Source organism: Peromyscus maniculatus, chromosome 6 (assembly GCF_049852395.1).
Source record: "Peromyscus maniculatus bairdii isolate BWxNUB_F1_BW_parent chromosome 6, HU_Pman_BW_mat_3.1, whole genome shotgun sequence".
NCBI lineage: Eukaryota > Metazoa > Chordata > Mammalia > Rodentia > Cricetidae > Peromyscus > Peromyscus maniculatus.
Window position 1 is genome coordinate 15,129,065 of NC_134857.1, and position 23,118 is coordinate 15,152,182.

Sequence of the window (23,118 nt, forward strand, 5' to 3'; positions counted from 1 at the left end):
TCCCAATATCAGTCATAGAAAATCCAGCCAAATCTGATTTTAAAAGGAAACTATACTAATAGGAAAATGCAGTATTTATTGTAGCTCTTTTAGTTCTTTGGGGGGCTTACAACCAGCTCCCAAATAAATCACATGGAGTCTTATTCTTTCTTATGAACGCCTGGCCTTAGTTTAGCTTTTTCTAGCCAGCTTTTCTAACTTAAATGATCCTGTCTGCCTTTTGACTCTGGTCTTTTACCTTTCTCTATTTCTGTATTGCTTTTCTTTCCTTCTTATTCTGTGTCTGGCTGTGTGGCTGTGTGGCTGTGTGGCTGTGTGGCTGGCCCCTTGTGTCTGCCTCTCTTTCTTTTCTTGTTGCTTGATCTCTCCTCCCAAATTTCTCTTCCTATTTATTCTCTCTGCCTGCCAACTATGCTGTCCTTTCTCCTGACTTGCTATTGGCCATGCAGCTCTTCATTAGACCATCGAGTGTTTTAGACAGGCAAAGTAATACAGCTTCACAGCATTAAAGAAATTCAACATAAAAGAATGCAACACATCTGCATCATTAAACAAACGTTCCACAGCATAAACAAATGTAGCACATCTTAAATTAATATTTTGTAACAATTTATATTTAGTATTCATGAAAATTGTTTCTAAGTAGTGAAAACCCTTCACACAATGCTTATTGAAATGATAGATGGGTATGGATTTTCCAATACACCTTTGATAAATTGTTTCTTTGTATGAAATGGTAGGTGCCATTCTTCTAGTACCTATAGGCATAAGTAAATCTGTTCATACACAGATCTTATACTGAGCCCTTGATTAAGGCTTGTTCCAGACCTCTTGGTTAAATGTCACTAATCTATCACATAACTTTGCAATATATTTTAAAAGCAGCTCTAATAGGCATACTTCCTTCCACAATATCCAGCATAGTCTGTTTACACAGCTTGTGTTTTAAGCTTATAAATCACAATAAACCCAGCAGTTGTCAATTGCGAGGAGTTCATCAGCTAGATCTATTGTGATTTACTTACCAGTTTGTTTGTTTGTTGTTTGTTCTTCATGGAAAGATTTTTTTTGCAAGCTACATAACGTTCTTTTGGCATGAAAAACCCCAAAGTACACCATTTTGTATAGAATAGATACTCCCGCTTTTGTTATAATTAACTTCATTCAAATAAATTGCAAATTAACCTACTGTAATTTGGCTCTGATCAACAACCATCTACCACCATTACTTATTCATACATTTATATGAGGTTTTCAAAGAGTTCCATGCAGTGCAGACAAAAAAGAATTAGATTATTTTTCCTGGAGAGTAAGGAAGAATCCGCAGTAAGTATCCAGCCAGGGGAGCCTGCCAGGTGTCTTCTGTCTTTCACTGAGAACAGTGAAGATGGGAAACTGCCTTCAACTGGACAGATATTTCAGTTCTGGAAAGAATTTCTTAGCAGTGAGAAAAATAAAGTTCATTTATAAAGGAATTTTTTTTCAAGGTAGAGAGAACCTTAAAGGCAAGATAAAGGATTTTATTGGTCTACATTTTCAAATTCAATTTTTTTCTTTCATGAAAACTAGAATATTAATTTGTAGGTAAAAATTAGAATATTTCACTTCAAGTCAATAAAGGTATATAGAATTGGCTCTGCATGTTTCTTTCTTGTAGAGAGTTTTGCACAGTAAAATATCTTTGCTTGTCTAGAAAAGTTAATGGTGATTGAAAGACAGACTGAAGGAGAGGGTGTAGCACCGTGGCACTGTTACACAGAACTGCAAATATGGAAACAGCTCCTCGGGAAAGAAAAAGGGAAAGGTTATGTAGATACAATTGAGCGATTTTTTTCTTTTAAAAATATGTTGCAGGATATCTAATCACACTGTGAACCCCAAGTTTATGTTTATGTTAATTAAATTGGGTCAGGTGGTAGAGTCAGCAACTAGTTGATAGAAAGAAATAATAGAGAGTCAGAGGGCATGTACAAGACAGTAGAGGGATATGCCCAAGAAGCAGTAGGGAGGGACATTGAGTGTGGTGGTCTTTTTTGGTTTGGAGGAGCAGAAGGATGCTCTCTTTCTGAGATGCCGGTCAGCTAGTTGCTCCTCAACCTCTCTGAGCTAGCAGGTTTTCAGTCCAGCCTCTGACTCCTGAGTCTTATTGATAAATAGAATGATAGAGATTTAGTGGTGGTATTTGGTGGCAGAAGCAGAAGGCAGATCTGGCAAGACGTATTAAGTCCCACCAGGCTGCTGCCTGAGAAGTGGCCCAGTCACTATGGAGCTGCAGTTGCTCCCTAAAACAGCAGTAGATTCATGTACAGCTGCTGTGCCAACAGAAAAACAAAACAAACGTTTTTAAATTTATTGCTTGAGAATTTCATACACACATAAAACATGTTTTTATCAAATTTGTTCCTCACTCCTCCTTCCAAAACTCTTCCAATATTCCCTATTTTTCCTCTCAATTTCCCATGCCCCTTTTAAAACTCTCTGATACCACTTAATTAGGAATATATGTGCATGAATATAGTGTTATCCATTAGACCATGGGATTCTTCAGGAATCACATTGTGAAGAAAATGAAATCTTCGTTCCTCAGCTGTCATCAATTGCCAGGAGTTCTCCATCTAGGGATAGGACTTCATATGCCCCTCCCTCACTCATGCTGAGATTTTTGGCCGGCTTGATCTCATACAGGTCTGAGCATACAAATACAGCCACTACTATGAGTTCATGTGTGCAATGGCCTTGTCGTGTCTAGAAAACCCTGTTTCACAGAATGTTTTGAGTAGCAATATCATTAGTTCATTCCCTTTTTAAGACCTCTACTATAAGACAAGAAAATGCCCATGGAGAATAGGTAGTGTATAAATCCTTATGAACCCAAGCCTTCCTCACCTCTAAAATTATATGGTCATTCTAATTAATAAAAGTTCTGCTAGATCTAATACACTTTATAGGAATTCATCACAACCTTTATGTTTTAGACATCTAGCTTTAAAAACCGGCATGCATCACAGTCACACTGGAACTTGGAACAAAATCCCCCTACCCCTTGAGATCTTTGGGACTTTTTAAGAACTTCTCATTCTGCTGATAGGTCAGTAAAGCTTCATCATAAACTATGTATACATGGTGAGACTTGAGGAAGATCAAAAAATATAGTCAAGAAAAACTCTGAAGAAACATAACTTTCCAGAATATGGGGGACATCTCTCATTTAGATTTTGTAAATTGCCTCTCTACCAGACTCCCTAGAAAATAGAAGATGGTAGCATTTAATCAGTTATGTTTCTTAGAAGATTCAGTCAAGGAACTTGGGAATGGCTCAGTAGGTAAGACCTGAATAAAATACCAAGTACCCATGTAAAATGCCAGCTCAGCTTTGCATACCTGACATGTACTGTTTATTGGGCAGAGACGAAAGGAGCCCAAGAGCTCTCGTCTAGCCAGACTATCTGAAACAATGATCTCCAGCTCACTGAAAGCTCCTGACTCAAGGCAATAAGACAGAGAATAATAGAGTATTAATTAATAACATTAAACATCCTCCTCTGGTCTTCATATGTGCATGTAGAGGTGTGAGAACATTCACACTCATGTGCATACAACACACACATAAACATATGCATATGTACACACACATCACACACACACACACACACACACACACACACACACACACACACACACACACACACAGTAGTGGGAGAGATTCTGTCAAACTCATTATATTAATTGACTTTCATCTGTTACCCAGTTCTCTATAAATCTCAAAGAAGGCTGGCACACCAGGTTTCTCAGAGGTATAAAGTGACTGAGAAGTTGTTACATTAGCAAGTTAAAAACTGTACTTTCTCCTCAGCATTGCTCATCTTCCACCCTCAGAGTAAACAAAAGATTAAACACAAAATGTGTATTTGTATGCACTTTGTTAAGTGGTGTAATGACAAATGTTCCTTTTCTTCTGAAGAAGATCGATTCCTTACACTGAAATGCTGGGGATACATTACCACTTGAGTCCTCAGCAGCTGTTCTTGTACCGCCTCTGCCAATGCCATGCTCCCTCCCTAGGGTTTGATTCTGTGAATGGATCAGGGAGAGTGCGCCTTGCTGCACGACTTGCAACATTAGTCTCTGTGCCTTTGAGACTCAAATTCCTCCTCATTTCACCTCATGTATATTAATAGAGAGATTAGGTTCAGTTCTTTCTTGAATTGCTAATCGCTGACAATCGACATCCAGTGATGGCGTGCAGGTCAAATCTGCTGAAAAAGACAGTGACTTCAAACTGGAAAACATAATTCTTAGTGAAAACTGCACCCGGCACAGGGCCTCAGACTTGTCACCCAGACATGAAAGATTTATTTTCAATTACACATCTGAGCTTAATGTGAGGTGTCCTGAGGGAGACTCCGATCTTCTAAACTGATCTTCTACTTGTTTCAATATTTCTTGTCACCGGATGACATTCTGTGACCCTTTGAGCTGAGGACCCACATTAGCTTCCATCGGGATTTTAGGGCCCCTGGTGCTTTTAAAAATTCTTCCCAATGGAGTAGGAAAACACACAAATGATTTTCTCTCAGGTGGTCCTGTTGAGTGCAGAAAGGGGTGATGGGCTTTGGGAAATATTGTTAACATATCACTGGGACCAACATCACCATGCTACTTAATCTTAAGTACAATCCAAAAGCAAAATATTACACCAGTTTTTAATACTATGTTGGTTGTTAATAATTAATTCAGAGATATCATAGATTTGTTTTGGCATTGATAAACAAGATTTCCAAAAGCTAACTGCTGGCACTGCTGACACTGGATATAAAATTAATGGTTTGCTCAGAATAGTATAGGTTCCTGTTCTGGTGCCTTTGTATTTACACTAGGCAGCAGCATTGGAATGCAGACCATATAGCCCTGATACAGGACTTACATGCTCTTCTTTTAGGAAATGCTAACTGGAACTATTTGACGTCCATTTTCAAAAATATCTTTATAATTCAAAATTCAAGAAATGAGAAAATTGAATTAGCATCTAAGTCTTATCAGAGATATGATTATTGAAGAGTTTGATGATTTTGTTTGCATTACAGCTTTCCTTATTTATTCTGATGTTTCCCTGTCTGTCTACTTGTTGGGTTGTGACATTTGTTATTGGTTCTCACTTTTGAATCTGTTATGTCCATTAAGATGGATAATTGTTGTATATCTTGGCTCATTATTGTGACTAAATTTCTGACACGAAGCAACTGAAGAGAAGATGAGTTTATTCGGCTCACAGCTTGCAGGGTTACAAGGAAGGAAAGTCAAGACAACAGGATCTTGAGGTAGCTGCTCACATTGCATCTACAGTCAAGAAGTAAACAGTAGACAGTGTGTATAGCCAGCCTATAACAACAAGGCCTGTTCTTCTTCTTCTTTATTAAGATTTAATTTATTTACTATGTATACAGTGTTCTGTCTGCATGTATGCCTGCAGACCAGAAAAGAGTGCCCGATCTCATTACAGATGGTTGTGAGCCACCATGTGGTTGCTGGGAATTGAACTCAGGACCTCTGGAAGAGCAGCCAGATGCTCTTAACCGCTGAGCCATCTCTCCAGCCCCAAGGCCTGTTCTGAATGACTTACTTCCTCCAGTGGTGCTCTGTTTCCTAGAGACTCAATAACCTTCCAAAACAGAGCCAAGAGCTGGGGCCAAAGTACAATCTAAAAGCAGAAATGAGCCAAGAAGAAATAGTCCATAATTGTACCATACTTGTATTAGAAGAAAATAAACATATAATATTCAGTCATTTTGTCTTCTGGGTATTTAGTTATATCTTTGGTGATTGTGTCTGAGTAACATCAAGAATGGTGGCTGATTTCCTTGTAACTATAAATACAGGACAGTTCAGTTAAAAATATAGTTATGCCAGGCATAAAAAGAAATGTATGGTTAATTATTTCCTGTAATTTATATTATTAACTATTTCTAACAGTAAAAGTACTTAGAAACAGTCACATTACTCTGTTAGTGAGATGAAAAAACAAATAACTATAACTTAAGCCTTAAGCCAAGTGTTGAGGAGAAGATGCACTGTTTGAATTTTCCTGAAAACAGCATGTAGGATGTGCTTTAGTATGATTTAGCCATGTTATCAAGTCAAAGATCCCAGGTATTCTGCAGAGAAGAATTCATGAATGCTATGCTATAGCAAAGGATTCACCCAAAGTTCCTATTGCCAAGGCTAAAAGGCTCTCACTGCCTAAATTTGGGTTGACTTAAGTTGTAGTGATATTGTGTTCCCCAAAATATTGTGCATGCTAATAAACTTATCTGGGGTCAGAGAACAAAACAGCCATACTATTAAACATAAAGGATAGGCAGTGCACGCCTTTAATCCTAGCATTCCAGAGACAGAGATCTACCTGGATCTCTGTGAGTTCAAGGATATAGCCAAGCATGGTGACCCATGCCTTTAATCCCAGAAAGTGAGCCTTTAATCCCAGGAAGTGAGGGCAGAAAGCAGAAAGGTATATAAGGCCTGAAGACCAGAAACTAGAAGCATTTGGCTGGTTAAGCATTCAGGCTTTTGAGCAGTTCAACTGAAATTCATTTGGATAAGGACTCAGAGGCTTCCAGTCTGAGGAAACAGGATCAGCTGAGGAACTGACGAGGTGAGGTAGCTGTGGCTTGTTCAGCTTCTCTGATCATGCAGCGTTCACCCCAATACCTGGCTCCGGGCTTTTTCTTATTAATAAGACCTTCTAAGATTCATGCTACATTAAGCATAAGATTTAATAAACTCAAATGAAGAAGAACATAAGATTTAATAAGCTCAAATGAAAGAAGAGGCCATGAATCCACAATGATGTGAGTGAATGGACTGTTAAGTAAAATACATTCAGGAAAGACAAGAAGCTTCTATGTGGCCAATTCTAATAATAAAATGAAAGATAAAGTCAGTACTTGTTTCAGAAAAGAACCATCAACTTCTATAAATATGAATGTGTACAAATGATGAAAAGGAGGAAGCTAACAAACTCTTATTTCATACATGTTTCCCACATAGGGGAAAATTAAAATGGTGAAGCAGAGGAACATAGAAAGTTACTGCAATAACCAAGTAGTCAATGGGCACATCAGGAACCATTAATATGACACAATATTATTTCACTGGTCTTTTGACAAAAATCTTAATCTGAATATAGTTGTAAAGAAATTTCAAATAAACTCTAAATTAAGGAGCATCCTATATAATAGCTATTCTGTCTTCCTCAGAAACTCCAGTTCAATAAAGCAAAGGCACACTAACAAACTGTTCGAGTCTAATAATTGTAACATGTGATTTCACACTGGATGGGAAAGAACTGGACCCAGGGAAGGGAAAAGGAGGAAAGAGAGAAATATGTAGAAGCTACATTCTAACTATTCAATGAACCCCATTTAAACTGGGTGTGGGAACAAACTGCCCTTAATTCTAATATGTGTAGTGTAGAAGACAAGAAAAGCCTGAGCTGCAAGAGATCTTTTTCAAAATGCTAAGAAGCAAACTACAAAACGCAACCAACAAGACTTAACATGGAGTTCAGAACAGGACAAATTTTGATAAAAGCTGGTGTTCAGAGTTATTCCTCTAAGTACTATATATATATATATATATATATATATATATATATATATATATATATATATATATATATATATCCAGGCACTCCTGGATCTTGTAATCCCTGTCCTCTAATGTTAGAGTTATGGATGTGCACTGCATAACCACTTCTGACTTTTGGGGCCGTTCTTGAAAGAAAAATGGTACACATGATTGAGACCTAAGTACCTCCAAGGGGCTGCCTCCTCTTCCTCTTCTATGTCTCCTTCTCCTCCTCCTTCTCCTTCTCCTCCTCCTCCTCCTTCTCCTCCTACTCCTCCTTCTTCTCCCCCTCCCTTTTTCCCCTCCCATATCTTCATATATATGTTCAGAATAAATTAGTTAAAATTAATATTCTTATTGAAGTATCACAGGTTTAAAAATAAGTGTAATATAGGATTAATCTGATCCATTTAATTTGAAGACAGTGAAGTTTTAAAATTTTCAAACTGAAAATCAAACAAAATACGAAAACAACCTATAGGTACTTTCTTTATGGGAATGTCAAGGTAGTTTATTCCCCCCCCCCCCGAATATATAAGCTCTGATGTCAACAACAGTAACTTTGGCCAGTAGCTCAGGCTGTTTGTTCTTCCCAAAGAAAAGTCATTTAAAATAGTTATGGCCTTATAATAAATAAACTCACCAAGTTATAAAATATTGGAAATATCACCAAGTTTTTTTTTTATATAAAGACTTCAGCTTTATTTCCATAGAAGATTTTTTCCAGGAACAAACATTCAGAAAGCACATTGCTGTAACTTTGTCATTTGTTTTATTCTTAGAAGACTTTAAGTAACTTCCAAGAGAACACAACAGCACAGACGCTATATATACACGGTGGGTGGCTAAATGATGTTCCGTGTATTCACTGCTCTAAAAAGACCTTACATTTTTATTATAGTTTAAAAGGCATCAAACTCATCACCACAGTCACTTCAAAGTTTGTTCACTTAGTATTAAGTTGATTATTGGTATTAACAGATTTCCAATATTTTTTATCTTATACTCATGAAATTTTGTACCTATTAGACACTGAATTTCCTTTCCTCTTTTCACTTAGACATTTGTCATACTTTCTTACTTTCTATTGTTTTGATCATTTTAGAAAATATTTTGAGGCTCTTCAATGTTGTAGGATAAGATTAGCTGCAAAATGTATTGCCATATTTTTTTATTGTCTACATTTTCTACATCTATTGGTAATTATGCATTCATGGAGGATATTTTAGCCCTTCATTATTGTGAACAATTCTATGATACTCATGGATTTCCATGTCTTTGGGAATTACATAAGCAGAAAAGACATTGTTAAATTATGCAGTATTGTATTTGTTTTTAGTTTTTGAGGCACATCTATACTTATTTTCATAACGAATCAACTACTTTTCATTCTCACCAATATAATGGCTTCAAATTCCAAGCATTCGTGCCAAAAAGAAATATTTTCTGTTATTTTTATTATAGCAAGCCAAGGAGATGTGGCATTTCACTGTGAACTTTCTCTTCTTTAATGATTACTGATGATAACATGTTATATGGTTATTTGCAATTTCTTTATCTACTTTGGATATATGGTTAACTTTGTCAACTTGACATAACTTAGAATCACGTGAAAAAAGCATCTCAAGGACAAACTGTATACATTATGTTGGCCTAGAGCAAATATGGGAAGAATTGTCTTAAGTCAACTAATAAAGAAGAGTAAGCCTACTTTGTGTGGTACTATTCCTTAGGCAGGGAGTCTTGAACTATGTATGAGTGGTGATATCCAGCTGAGTGTAGCAGGCAAGCAAGTAAGCATACCTGCATTCAGTTCTTTCTGTTCTTGACTGTGAATATAATGTGGTGAGCTGTTCAAAATTCCTCCCTTTACTTCCCACAATTATGGACTGTAACCTGGAATTGTAAGTTGAAATAAACTCTTTCTCCCCTACGTTGCTTCTTTCAGGATATGTTATCATAGCAACTGAAGTACAACTAGAAAAAGAGGTGGATTTGGTGTCTTTTTCATTTATAGATTATGATATCTGAGGGATTTCGTTTACCTGTTCAGTTGTAGAACTTTGTTGTATAAGATGGACATTAATAACATAGCAATAATATGTTTTATAATTATTTTCTTCCAGTTTTTCTTTTGGTGTGCTGAATTTTAAGTCTGTTTTTTCAATACACTTGTGAATCTGTTTCTATTTTGTTGCTTTGGCTTTGGTGTAATCATGAAATGATGAAAAAGTTCTGCATTTCTGATTTAAATATTCATTATATTTTTCTCTATGAGTGTTTTGCCTGCACATATGTATATGAACTATATGTGTACCTATTCCCACGAAGACCAGATGTCTTAGGGTTTCTGTTGCTGTGAAGAGATACCATAAGCCTAGAAACTCTTATAAAGGACAACATTTAATTGGGGCTGGCTTTGAGTTTCAGAGGTTTAGTTCATTATTGTCATGATGATAAGCATGACAGTGTGTAGGCAGAGATGGTGCTGGAGAGGTTGCTGAGAGTTCTACATCTTGATTCACAGGCAGCAGAAGTGAAAGTGACACTTGCCAGGCTTGAGCTTCTCAGATCTCAAAGCCCACCCCCTATTGACACATTTCCTCCAACAAACCACACCTACTCCAACAAGGCCACACCTCCTAATTGTGCCACTCCCTTCAAGCCACAACTCAGAAAAGGATGTCAGACCTTCTAGAACTGGACTTAGTGGCAATTGAGAGCCACCACATGTATGCTTATTACCAACTCAGTTCTCTTCAAGAGCAGTAAGTGCTCTTAACCCTTGAGCCATCCTTCCAACCCCAAGTCCAGTGTTCTAAATATCTCTTCCTCTGGCTTATTCTAATAGTTCAAGAGTCTTAAGTTTTTAATTCATTAGAAAAACTAATGGTGCATATCGTGCAAGATAAGGATCTAGTTTGTTATTTGCTGTGTATATCCAGCTTTCTAACCACTTCCCTCCTCCTATTGTGGAGTCTGGATCTTTTTGTTTTTGTTTTTTTTGTTTGTTTTTGTGTGTTTGCTTTGTTTTTAACCATTTGTTCTTATATGCCTATACTAAAGACCTTTCTTTTACAAAAAGAAAGGAATTGAAAAGAGTAGGGGTTTACTTTCAGTTATGTATTGAGAATATAGTCCGTCATGATGTGGAAGAAACAGCAACAGGAACATAAGATGTCTGGTCACATCTATCAACAGTATAGAAGAGGGCAAACAAGAAATGCGACTTGGCTATCAAACCTCAAGACTTGTTTCCACTGACTTAATTTTCTCCAGCAAGGTTTCACTTCCTAAATGTTCCACAAGTCTCAAAACAGCACCACAATCAGGAGACCAAATATTTAAAAACAAGAGCCACTGAAGAATATTTCACATTCAAACTACCACAATGTCCAACTTGATGAAGTTTAAGAGGAGCCACTTATGTGAGGATTGATGTAGTATCCAGAGACAGTGCAGAGGAAGAACTGACCAGGTCTGGCAACTCGTGAGGTGGGGGGCTCAAGTTTCTAGAAGGACCTGCAGTTTTAATCCAATGTTGCTAAGTCTTAGATGTTTAAGACAGAAGATCCTCAATGAGTTAATTCTTTTGGTCCATGTTTCTATGTCCTTACAAAATGTCTCACTATCCTGAGAAGTCTGCTGCCTACAAGGCTAGCTAGTTAATTCTCTGCAGTATCTCCATTCTGAAGTATTCCTAAATAAAAAGAAGATGGTGTGGTCTTATGTATATAGGCAACAGAAATAATAAATACTGTAAATTCCTTCCTTCAACTTTATAACCTGAATATAACATCAACGCAAAATAAATGATTACATTGCATTTAACATTTTTAGAAAATAATATATTCAAATATGGGTCTCATGCCTAAAAGAAGAATAAACCCATCTACAGTGCAGAATCACTGACATCTTCCATCTTTCACATTCTAGATGACACCTAAACAAAACAGAACATCTTCTGAGTTTTGAGTTCTTCCTTGAAAACTTTTGTTGTTTTTGGTTGCTTATTATTTTTAGTGAAACACTTGACTTTTCCTTCTACACATTCCCTGCTTTTTCTTGTAGATTGTATATGGGGTCACCAATAATCTCTACATCCCCATGTTCCCTTGGTTTCAGAGAGCTCTCAACAGCAATAGCCTCAGTCATTATCTCTAATGCAATAATTATCACCCTTTGCTTATTTTTCCTTGCATGATTTATATTAACCTGGATCTAATTTTCCTATTTCTAGTACACATGGGTCTATGTTCAGTTGCCTGGTTTCTCTTTGACATTTGATAATAGTCATAGTTGTTAGATTCTCGATCTTATGAATGGCTAATTGAAGGTAGAGCTGTTTTATAGATCTGGTCAGACCAGTTGAACCAGTCTTCCACCATCAAGACAACAATTAGAATTAGTTTTTAATAAAAGGAGTTTTTGAGTGAGAATGACATTACCTGTATACAATTTGATAAAGTACTTTGTAGATTATGGTGGACAGTAAAATAATTGTGAACGTAACTGCCATCATGAACTTTGACAGCCTTAAAATTGCAAGTGTTAAAAATAAATGCTGAATGTTTTTTAGACTACATACTCATAAATTAGATATCTGAATGGGGTATGGGGTATCTCTACTTCTCCTTGAAAATGGAAAATAGATTGTTTTGTAGTCCTTGTGGTTCTATTTTACACAACAATAATATGTCATTGTGTGAGGACATACATAGTCACCTTTTCCAGGACTTAACAGTGAATGATGGGGAAGGGCAGATGAGGTTTGTGATGATTTATTAAGAGTGACTTAAGTGACACCAAGGGGAAATCTATTCAAGAACGTAAGTAGTGCTTTCAGAATGCTGCAAAATTAAGTCCCCCTGAAGATAGACCATAATCAGGCAGTTCAACATGAAGTTCTAGCTACAGTTATCTGAAGTTATTCTGCTCTGATGGATGTAGTAGCTCACTCAATGAAAAAAGAAATTTAAATGAATATGTCAATGGATAACAGGATAGAAAAGAATTCCACCGAGGCTATTGGTAATTAGCAAACCATGTATTTTTCAGGGCATCAATTTATTTAACTTAAATACTTATTTTGTGCCCCTGGATGAATCCAAGGGTAGAGTTTGATGATTGCATCAAGAATCAAAGGACTCATATAAACGTGTCATTCTACTGCATGGTGAGCCACAAGAATATGTTATAAGGAGTCCAGTTGTCTTTCAAAGCTATACCTTGATCAGGCCAATAGTCAAGAAAGCCATCTAGCATGGACTGTTTGGTGATACACAGCTTAATATTCACTGTGCCTTTCTTGTACTCACAATTCCCATAGAATGTGTGTGTGTGTGTGAACTTCCTGCTCAGGCCAGTACTTGGATAAGGTCATGTAGGCAAAGCTAAGCAGGCTTAGATGCATAGCTTTGTTTCTTGTGCAAATGAAGCTCACAGCATCCTTTTGCCTTGAGGCCTAGGGGCTCTCCAGAGAAACTGACAGAGAACAAAGAGGTTTTTACATATCAAGGTGGAAGGTAGGGTGGAGCAACATTCCTGAGGAGGCAAAGAATCACATGAACAGGGGAAAAAGGAACAGGCATTTTCTGTAGAGGCAGACAGAACAGCATGACCAGGGAGAAAAGAAGAACAAAGAGGTTTTGTAGATGGTAAGGCGGAACTCGTGTAGAGTTCATCAGAGCCATGAGTAGAGAACAAGTAGAGATGGAGGGTGAAGAAACAGAGGACAAAGATGAGGCTGGAAGCATAAGAGCTTAGTTATTAGCAAGACTATGAGAGGGCTGTAAAAGTGAGGACAAAGAGGAACTGAGTGTCAGGACAGAACTGAAGCTATGTAGACAGGATTTCATCCCAGAGAAATAAAGTAGATGGACAAGGAGCTTGGTGTATCTAGAGTTATTCCTGCCCTGAATGCCTGACAGAGCTGTACCTGTATAGATAGAATTTTGTCTTAGAGGAATAAAGTTAACAGACATAAGAACATAGTGTACGTAGATTTTTTTCCCCCTCAGGTATCCCATGCTGGATGTAGCATCTTTCCCAGACTCTGGATAATCCATACTACTTAGTCTGAGGAGATGCAATTGATTGGTTAGTTGCAGTTAATAATAAAAGGGGCCATCATTTTCCCTAAAATAAAACTCGAATACCATCAATAATACATTGCAACTATTTGTCTTCAAAAAGATTAGATATCTACAGTGATCAGTGGACCAATAGATATAGGTAGATAATGATTGTGATGATAAAGAAAAAGAAAGAAAAATGGATAGATGGTAAATATATCAATCAACATATAAATAGATACAGATAAATAGCAAATAATAGGAAAGTAGTTGAAAACTAAGTAGTTAGTAGATAGGTGGATGATAGTTTGATAAGTTATAGTTATATGTATAGATCGATGATAGGCAGATAAATTAGATAATAAAGAGAGGTACTAAATATAGTTGTTATATATGGGTTGATAATAGATGATAGATAAAGAGATTTCCTCAAACATACACGAACTAGAACTGAGTAGCAATGCAGCTTGACTGAGTGATCCTGGACATTCTGCAACTAGGACTTGATTTCTACAATATACTTGCCTCCACTGTTGTCATTATAGTTTTATCTAACTAGAAACACTTTTGACTAAAGCACTTGACTTTCGTGGTGATCGGGAGAAGACTCATACAAACTTAAACTTGATGTAAGTTTAATTCATATTAACTGCAACAATTGTCCTAAGGTTTCTTTCTTCTTCTGTGTTCCAGGCTTCTTGAGCACAGGGGATCAGGCTGCCAAAGGAAACTACGGGCTCCTTGACCTCATCCAGGCTCTAAGATGGACTAGCGAGAACATTGGGTTCTTTGGTGGTGACCCCTTGCGAATCACTGTGTTTGGATCAGGCGCTGGGGGTTCATGTGTCAATCTGCTGACTTTATCCCATTATTCTGAAGGTAACCGTTGGAGCAATTCAACCAAAGGTATTATGCAGGTTGCAAATTTTGACAATTTTGGTGTCTGCATGCCACCACCATCAGTACTACGTGATGCTGTGTAGATATTTCTTTGTTCCAACTGAGTGTTAGGTTGGGTTTAGTAACTGTTTAAAGCTATTTCTTTAGTCTTTCTGTGCATGTTTACGTTTCTGTCAGACTCTTTTCTCTGTCTTCCGTGAAGCTGGGTAAGATGCTCTTCCAAGTCCACTTCATAATATTTAGCATTACAGTCATTTTCCTTTTTGCTAAAGGGTGACTTGAGGGGAAGCAAGAGGAACTCTCAACACTGTCCTTTCTGCGTATCAGTAATCAAAATCAAGTATTTTAAAAATAGGGATAGTGATACTTGAAGCGATTTATTAGTATGGAACTAATGAGGCAGTCAAAAACTAGTTTGTCTGGAAACATGTGATTCTTCCTGTTACCTAAGAAAAGAATGGATATTTGATTAGTTTGCATGCGTGATCCAAAATTGTCAAAGCATTGAGGTCACTAGTAGAGCCTTTGATTACAAACAAACAAACAGACAAACAAACAAACAAAAACATTTGGTTTTGTGGTTTTTTTATTTTCAAATCAATTTTGTTTGGTTGGTTTTTTTCCCCATCTAAAGCTTGGCAAAGTGGCCTGGAGCACTATTCTTCTTTAGTCCACAAAATATTTTTATTTCCATTTTCTGACTTTGAGTACTTTCTCTAAAGTGCCTGCCATCTTACCAGGCATTCAGTCACTCATTACAATTCCATTATTGACTGGATTACAATTCCATTATTAAATGTTAGAACAGAAGAGCTATTTGAAGAAACTCACAAAGCAAGTACTTTCTGGCTATTATTTATATGCAACAAAGAAGGAAACAGAATATTCATCAGCAAAGAACATCTTTGATTTTCTACTTCCTTGTTATTGTATGTATGAGGAAAACAAGTTATTCATTGTCAAGCGAAATTCATACAATCTCAGTTTCCAAAAATAAAATATTTACTTTTGTAATTTGTAATTATGGATATGTGTGTGAAGGGGTGCTATATTTATATAAATGCCACTGTCCACAGAGGCTACTGTCAACAGAGTCTCTGGAAATAAGAGGTACAGGTGGTTGCAAGTCACTGGAAAAGGGTGCTGGGAACTGAGCTCTGTCCTCAGCAAGAGCATGCATTATTATATGCTCCTAACACTGAGACACCTCTCTATCCTCAAGAACAGGCAGTGTGAACTCATAATACAGTTTTCGTTATCAAAGATAATTTGGAATTCTAAGAGAATAGCCCATCATTAGTAAGTAGGTCACATTTCATATAGCCTTAACTTATTATCATGGTTTACATGGCTTCTCATTTAACAACAGTAGGTTTATGATTTGAAATAACATGATGATAATGATGTAACATTTTTAATTGAGTAGATATACTGCTCTATAATAAAATTGCTTATTTTGAAGCGATAAAGTTAGAGTTTTTTAATTAAGCAAATTAGATTCTCCCATTCTTAGTATGAAATAAGTGCTAATATTTAGTTAAGTTAGCATCAGGCAACCTACACAGAACTCTTGGGATCATTTGATCAAATGTGGGCCCAATACCAGTGTCAGCCAGTATCACAAGAGCACTGGATAAGGAGACACATCAGTTCAGCAGGTGCTCATCACTTGGCAGTAAGCAGAGGTAAATGGTTCAGCACACAGCTGAGAGTGCCCCCTTCCATCACACCCCTTAAGGAAATACATCTGTGTCTGACATGGACTTGAGTTTGGTCTAGTTTAAAACCCCTCTCAAGAGCTGCCAGCCCTCCCTGGAAGGGCATAGACAATTCCCTGAAATTCTCAAATAGTCTCTACCCCCAAGGCAGACCTGAATTTTTGAGGCTATAAATCCAATGAAGGGTTCCATACTTCTCAGGTATGTAGCTTCCAGGAATCACCAACCTCTCACATACATTTAACAAAGCCTTCTCATCAACAATAAAATAAGTGGCTTTCCTGGGGTCATCTAGTCACCATGTTTCAAGTGATATTTAATATAATATGATAAATAATTTTTGATATATTTAATGTCACTGAGTACCTGAGATGGGAAGGAATACCATTTTTTAAATAATCAGATTTATTTTAATCATAAATACTTTATTTAGTAAAGTATTCTTCTGCTCAAGTATCAACAGTCTCTACATTTGTTACATTGCCAAAATGTCTATAATTTGCTCTGGTGAACTTTGCCCTATCAAAGCAAAAGGGATTCAAGAAACCAAAAAACAACAACAACAACAAAAATTAATTCAATATTGTTTAAGCTTTTGAGTGTTTTTAAAATTACCTAGAAACACATTAATGACATATGTAAATATACATACATGTAAGGAGAGAACTCTGAAACCAATTCAGACATGACTTTCACATTTTGTGTAAAGAACTATTTTCTCCTTAACATATATGACTGATTGAGCATGTTTTTTAAATGAATGAAAACATACCCAAATCTGGAAGTGGATAATAAACATGAATTTTTAAATAAAATAGATAACCTATATGTTTTAAAAGAATGCTATTAGCAAATATCCAGTGAATCAAATGTATTTGTAAATATTAATAGCATACATCTGTTCCCAAGCTGCATGTGGAGCCATAATTTATAGCCCTTAAGTGAATCAAATAAAAAAAACAAGCATATATATATATATATATATAATATTCTGTGATAAAATACAGCAGCATACATTCAGCAGTAGAAAAAGTTGAATTACTCCCTTCACACTGTTCCTGCTGATGTTTTCCCTCTAACTTAGTGAAGCCACTTCTTAGGTTGTCTTCTTCAGAAAGATATTCATCATACAATATCTGGCAAAGAGATCTAGAAATAGTATGTCATAAGTTATATTCTGTTTTGTGTGATATCAGGGACATCCCCAGGGTATTGACACATCCCTAGTTCCTATATCTATGTGAGGCTCAAACAATAATTTTTTCAAATAAAATCTAGTTAAAACAAGCACTACACAATCATTTTGAGTGAAGACAGATATGCAGCCAAATTGAAAGAAATGTTGCTAACAGACAATACAACCTGGCGAGGAGGAAGAAGGGAGAATTGGCTTTATCCTGTCATTGTTAATGATCATATCCAATACTCATCAACTAAAATATTTGAGTCCTTTAAATACCCATGCTTTCCAACTTCACTCTTCTCCTTACTGTGTCTTTGAGACTGCAAAATTTTGAATCCCAAAGCGAATTCTGCTGTAAATATAAGACCTGGATCCACTTCTTTGTTGTTTTATACCCTGGGGATAACTTTATGTACCTTCTCTTAGACATAAAGTATCTGTGTTTTGAGTTGTACTTGGGATATTATACACATGTCTAAAATATAAGATGTTAATTTGGGACCATAAAATTCTTCAACGATCACCTAAAACTCTCTGTTGATTTCCCCATAGGACTTTTTCAACGAGCAATAGCTCAGAGTGGAACAGCTCTTTCCAGCTGGGCTGTTAGTTTCCAGCCTGCAAAATATGCTAGAATGCTGGCCACAAAGGTTGGCTGCAATGTGTCAGATACGGTAGAGTTAGTGGAATGCCTGCAGAAGAAGCCTTACAAAGAACTTGTTGATCAAGATGTTCAACCAGCACGATACCACATAGCCTTTGGACCTGTGATCGATGGTGATGTAATACCGGATGATCCTCAGATACTGATGGAACAAGGAGAGTTCCTCAACTATGATATAATGTTAGGAGTTAACCAAGGAGAAGGGTTGAAGTTTGTTGAAAATATAGTAGATAGTGATGATGGTATATCAGCCAGTGATTTTGACTTTGCTGTTTCTAATTTTGTTGATAATTTATATGGATATCCTGAAGGCAAAGATGTTTTGAGAGAAACCATTAAATTCATGTATACTGACTGGGCTGATCGCCATAACCCTGAAACTAGAAGGAAGACGTTGTTGGCTTTGTTTACAGACCATCAGTGGGTAGCACCAGCTGTGGCTACAGCAGACCTTCACTCAAACTTTGGTTCACCTACATACTTCTATGCCTTTTATCATCATTGCCAAACAGATCAAGTTCCAACTTGGGCTGATGCAGCTCATGGAGATGAGGTTCCCTATGTGTTGGGAATCCCCATGATTGGCCCTACAGAGTTGTTTCCTTGCAATTTCTCCAAGAATGATGTGATGTTGAGTGCAGTGGTAATGACATATTGGACGAATTTTGCTAAAACAGGGTATGTATTTGAGAAATGAACTTTGGTATAATTTTAATAACCAATACCCTTTTAAGTATTCTTAAAGAATGTGCATAAGTACTTAACTTGTCTAAAATATTTTTGTTTTGTATGTTTGTTTATTTGCTCTATGATACCAGAAACTTTCACATGCCAGAACACATACTCCATTACTATGCTATATATTCCTGGTCCAATGTAGTTGATCAACACCAGCAGCATATTGACTTCATATTAGAAATTACTTCTATATTGTAGTGCTTCAAACAGTTATTACCTTACTACTTTCGAATTTTAAAAGTTTATTAAGAAATACTTGTATCTTTATTTCATTGCTCCATGACTATATTACTTTGACTTCTCACTTGCATAGGTCAGAGCATCACTGTTTTCAGCAGTGATGAACATTGTTTCCTAGTACTTACCAGTTCATAATACTGTATGTATTTTAAATATTCATCTTGGATTCTATGGATCTCACTGAACACAGAAAGAAACCTGAGCTTCTGGCAGCTTCATATAGATACTCCTATGTAGGGTAGGTAAGCACTGTGATGACATACATCTCTTCATATGCCAGTCCCAAATCCAGAATTCACTCTTCGTTGCAATATTTCTGTTACACTGCCTCTGAGAAAAGTCAAACATATTATGTGAACATTAATTTATTAATTTTTTAAAATCTTTGTTTACTATGATGTGTGTGTGTGTGTTTGTATACATATGTTATATATTCATGAGAAGAAATGCTGTGGTGTACTTGTAGATGTTAGAGAACAACTTTCATTGAGTTTGTTCCTTCTGCCTACCCTTAGATTGTTTCTAGGAATTGAAGTCATGCTGGCAAGCTTGTCCAGAAAACACATCCACTGCTGAGCCTTTTTTTCTGGACCTAAAATAATTAAAATCACTTTGAATAGATGGTAGTTCATCTCTAAATGAACAGGGAACAAGAATGTGAAACTTACTAGCTTTGCATTATCATATACGTCATTTTTTAACAATTTCTAAATTGAGGCAAGTTAATGTTAAAACATAATCTAATGTTTTGCTGAGCTAACTCTTCAATTAGACATTAAACATAGTGTTTTGACTAAGAAAAAGAGTAAATCATGTGTGTCCTCATAGGTTCTTTCTTGTCTTTCTACCCCTTTTCCTAGTGACCCAAATCAACCAGTTCCTCAAGACACAAAATTCATTCATACCAAACCCAACCGCTTTGAAGAAGTAGCATGGACCAGATATTCCCAGAAAGACCAACTTTATCTCCATATTGGATTAAAACCAAGAGTCAAAGAGCATTACAGAGCCAATAAGGTAAATCTCTGGTTGGAGCTGGTACCTCATCTGCATAATCTCAATGACATTTCTCAGTATACCTCGACAACAACTAAAGTGCCATCCACAGACATCACTCTCAGACCTACAAGGAAAAATTCCACACCTGTGACATCAGCCTTTCCCACTGCCAAACAGGATGATCCCAAACAACAACCCAGTCCCTTCTCAGTGGATCAGAGGGACTACTCCACAGAGCTGAGTGTCACCATTGCAGTGGGGGCATCTTTGCTGTTTCTGAACATCTTGGCCTTTGCAGCCCTGTACTACAAGAAGGATAAGAGAAGACATGACGTCCACCGGAGGTGCAGCCCTCAGCGCACAACCACCAATGACCTGACCCATGCTCCAGAAGAAGAAATCATGTCCCTCCAAATGAAGCACACTGACTTGGATCATGAGTGTGAGTCCATTCATCCACACGAGGTGGTTCTTCGGACCGCCTGCCCCCCAGATTATACCCTAGCAATGAGGAGGTCACCTGATGATGTTCCTTTAATGACACCTAACACCATCACAATGATTCCCAACACTATACCAGGGATTCAGCCCTTACACACATTCAACACATTTACTGGAGGACAGAACAATACACTGCCCCATCCCCACCCCCACCCCCATTCACATTCAACAACCAGGGTATAGCCAGATGAGAGAGACAAACTGATTTTTTTTCTGATGGAGTACAGTAAAAGATTATTGAAGATTCCTTGGCTTTCAACTTGGAAGACTCACTATTTAACTAAGGAGGAATATTATGTGAATATACATATCAAGAACTATGGGGGTTTTGAAAAATGAATTGTATATAGATATACACATGAATCAACTTTAAAAAAAAATTTCAATTGCTTGAAGCAATTGTTCTGAATGATACTTTTTCATTCACATTCAAGAATTAATTTGTTGAAGATTTAAGTTGCATACTGGAGTTAGGCATGTGGAACACCAAACAGGAAAGTACTGTGTCTGAAATACTTAAAAAAAAAAAAAGAAAAACAAAAATAAAATCAACTATGAATATGCACAAGGGACACACCAATGGAATGTCAGATAATTTCCGTCAGTTTTCATTTGGAGCCCTTTTATTGTGTAGACCATATTTGCATAAGTACACAGAGTACTGACGCTGTTAATGGCATAGCAAAGGCTCATGCTGACAACTGCCAGTAAAACAAGGAGGTTTAAAGACTGGCAGGTACCACGTTACCACATAAGTGCTGTCAGTGCTAAGGCGTGGGGATCAAGGAGACTGGATATTTTTAGCACGATGTGCATGATAATTTATATGCTTGGTGGCTGTGCTGCTGATTAAGCCGTAATTAAAATTCTTCTCATCCCATTGGAGTTTTTAATAGGAGCTTCCTCCATCAATTGGCAGAACCCAAAGAAGATTTTATAAGGGGCAAAAGTAATTACAATACAATAATTCGCAGTAGTTTCAATAATAGAGGGAATAGTTATTAAAGTCTATGGAGAAACTATAGGTACAGTGGTGAATACTCACTGATATGAGTCCCAGAAAATTTCCTATGAGTTTAATGTTCTTTTCACTCCCATATAAGTAATTTATAGAAATACACTCTAATTGGACACGTGTTAGCTGTGGATCTATAATTTGCTGCAGGTTTCTTACTCTGAAGTTTGTCCCTTTGGTAAGGTGAAGTACCACCGTTTTTAAGGGTGTAAGGATGCCCCAATAGTACCGCTCTGATTACAGTCTCAGTTAATTGATTTACTCATGTTGCATGACAAAATGTTTCCTACTAATAATTCAATATAAAGTTCAGTCCCTCTTCACTCTGCTTCTCTTTCTCACTGAGGTTTACTTGACTTTCCTCATGAGTCTCAGTAGAGGACAATGTAGGTACAGAACCTAGGGGAGTCAACAGCTAGAGGGTTTGTCTTTCACACATGTGCAATTTCAATGAATTATCTAAGACCACAGAAAACTCTGAATCCCCTGTTGTTTACCAGTAATATCAGTATACCACAGACCTTTCCAAATGTTTGTATATGTAATCAGATGTACATTTATATTAAAAATTGAGATGGACTTAAAGAGCACATCCTGATAAATGATCTCTCTTATCTGTACTATATTTCTATTAGACTAAAGTTATGTGATTTTTTTTTTACCTTTTTTCAAATGACTAGCAATTTTGATAGTTTGTAAGATAACGCAAAGGACTTTCTCTGACTAACTGAAGTAACAGAAACCTTTCTTTCCAGCTACTCTTTTTCAAGAATTGAAAGCTTATTATACAAAAGAAAACACTTGTATACTACTTGATGGGAAGGACTTTGTGTATCTATCTCGACCACGTCAGTGGTCCTATGGTGAAATAAAGATAATCTGGATAATGATTAGTCAAATGCTAAGAGACATGGTCTTTGCTCATTAAAGAGCTAAAATGTTTATTGCTGTTTTGTCTTTTATTTTGTTTTTCCAAAAAAAGAAATCTAAAACAAAAGAAACAAGACTGTCTCAGAGTCATTTTTGTAGGACAGTAGGGGTTTTGAAGACACATAGGCAAATGGAGAAAACACAACTGTGTATTGAAAAGCAGGTCTCATTTCAAATGAGACCCTTGGAATTTCAGTGCTACTAGCTTAGAAATTCCAGGAACTCACAAAAAAATATTACCTTTGCAATTTTAAATACTCCTTCCCTGAGGCATCATACAAATATAGCACCCATTGTTTTTGCTTAAAAACATGAGTTCTCATGTTGCTCACCAGGAGAAAAATCTATTGGAAAAGAGAAATAAGGGTACGACATGTGAAGTAAGGTATCTCTGCTCATAATACAGGAGTGGTTAAACTGTCAATCATTTTAAAAAGTGTTCTCCTTTAAGAGAATTTGAAAGTGCTAAGAAAGATATTGAGCTAACACTAAAAGATAAAAATACACTACTTGAAGAAACTTATATGATTATA

General features: G+C 36.7%; 1 protein-coding gene across 11 annotated transcripts in view; it reads left to right on the top strand.

The window, feature by feature from the left end:
* Nlgn1 (neuroligin 1) overlaps positions 1-21,158 on the top strand; it is an 891,533-nt gene extending 870,375 nt beyond the window's left edge. For 5 of the 11 annotated variants that reach the window (XM_076573976.1, XM_076573980.1, XM_076573977.1 and 2 more), the window contains 3 exons: positions 14,391-14,603; positions 18,051-18,840; positions 20,001-21,158. In XM_076573976.1, coding sequence (XP_076430091.1) covers positions 14,391-14,603; positions 18,051-18,840; positions 20,001-20,823 — 1,826 coding nt within the window. In that variant the 3' untranslated portion in view covers positions 20,824-21,158. The remainder of the gene's footprint in view (positions 1-14,390; positions 14,604-18,050; positions 18,841-20,000) is intronic. The other 6 variants (XM_076573973.1, XM_076573975.1, XM_006971181.4 and 3 more) reach the window with 3 other exon arrangements.
* Positions 21,159-23,118: the final 1,960 nt, after the last annotated feature.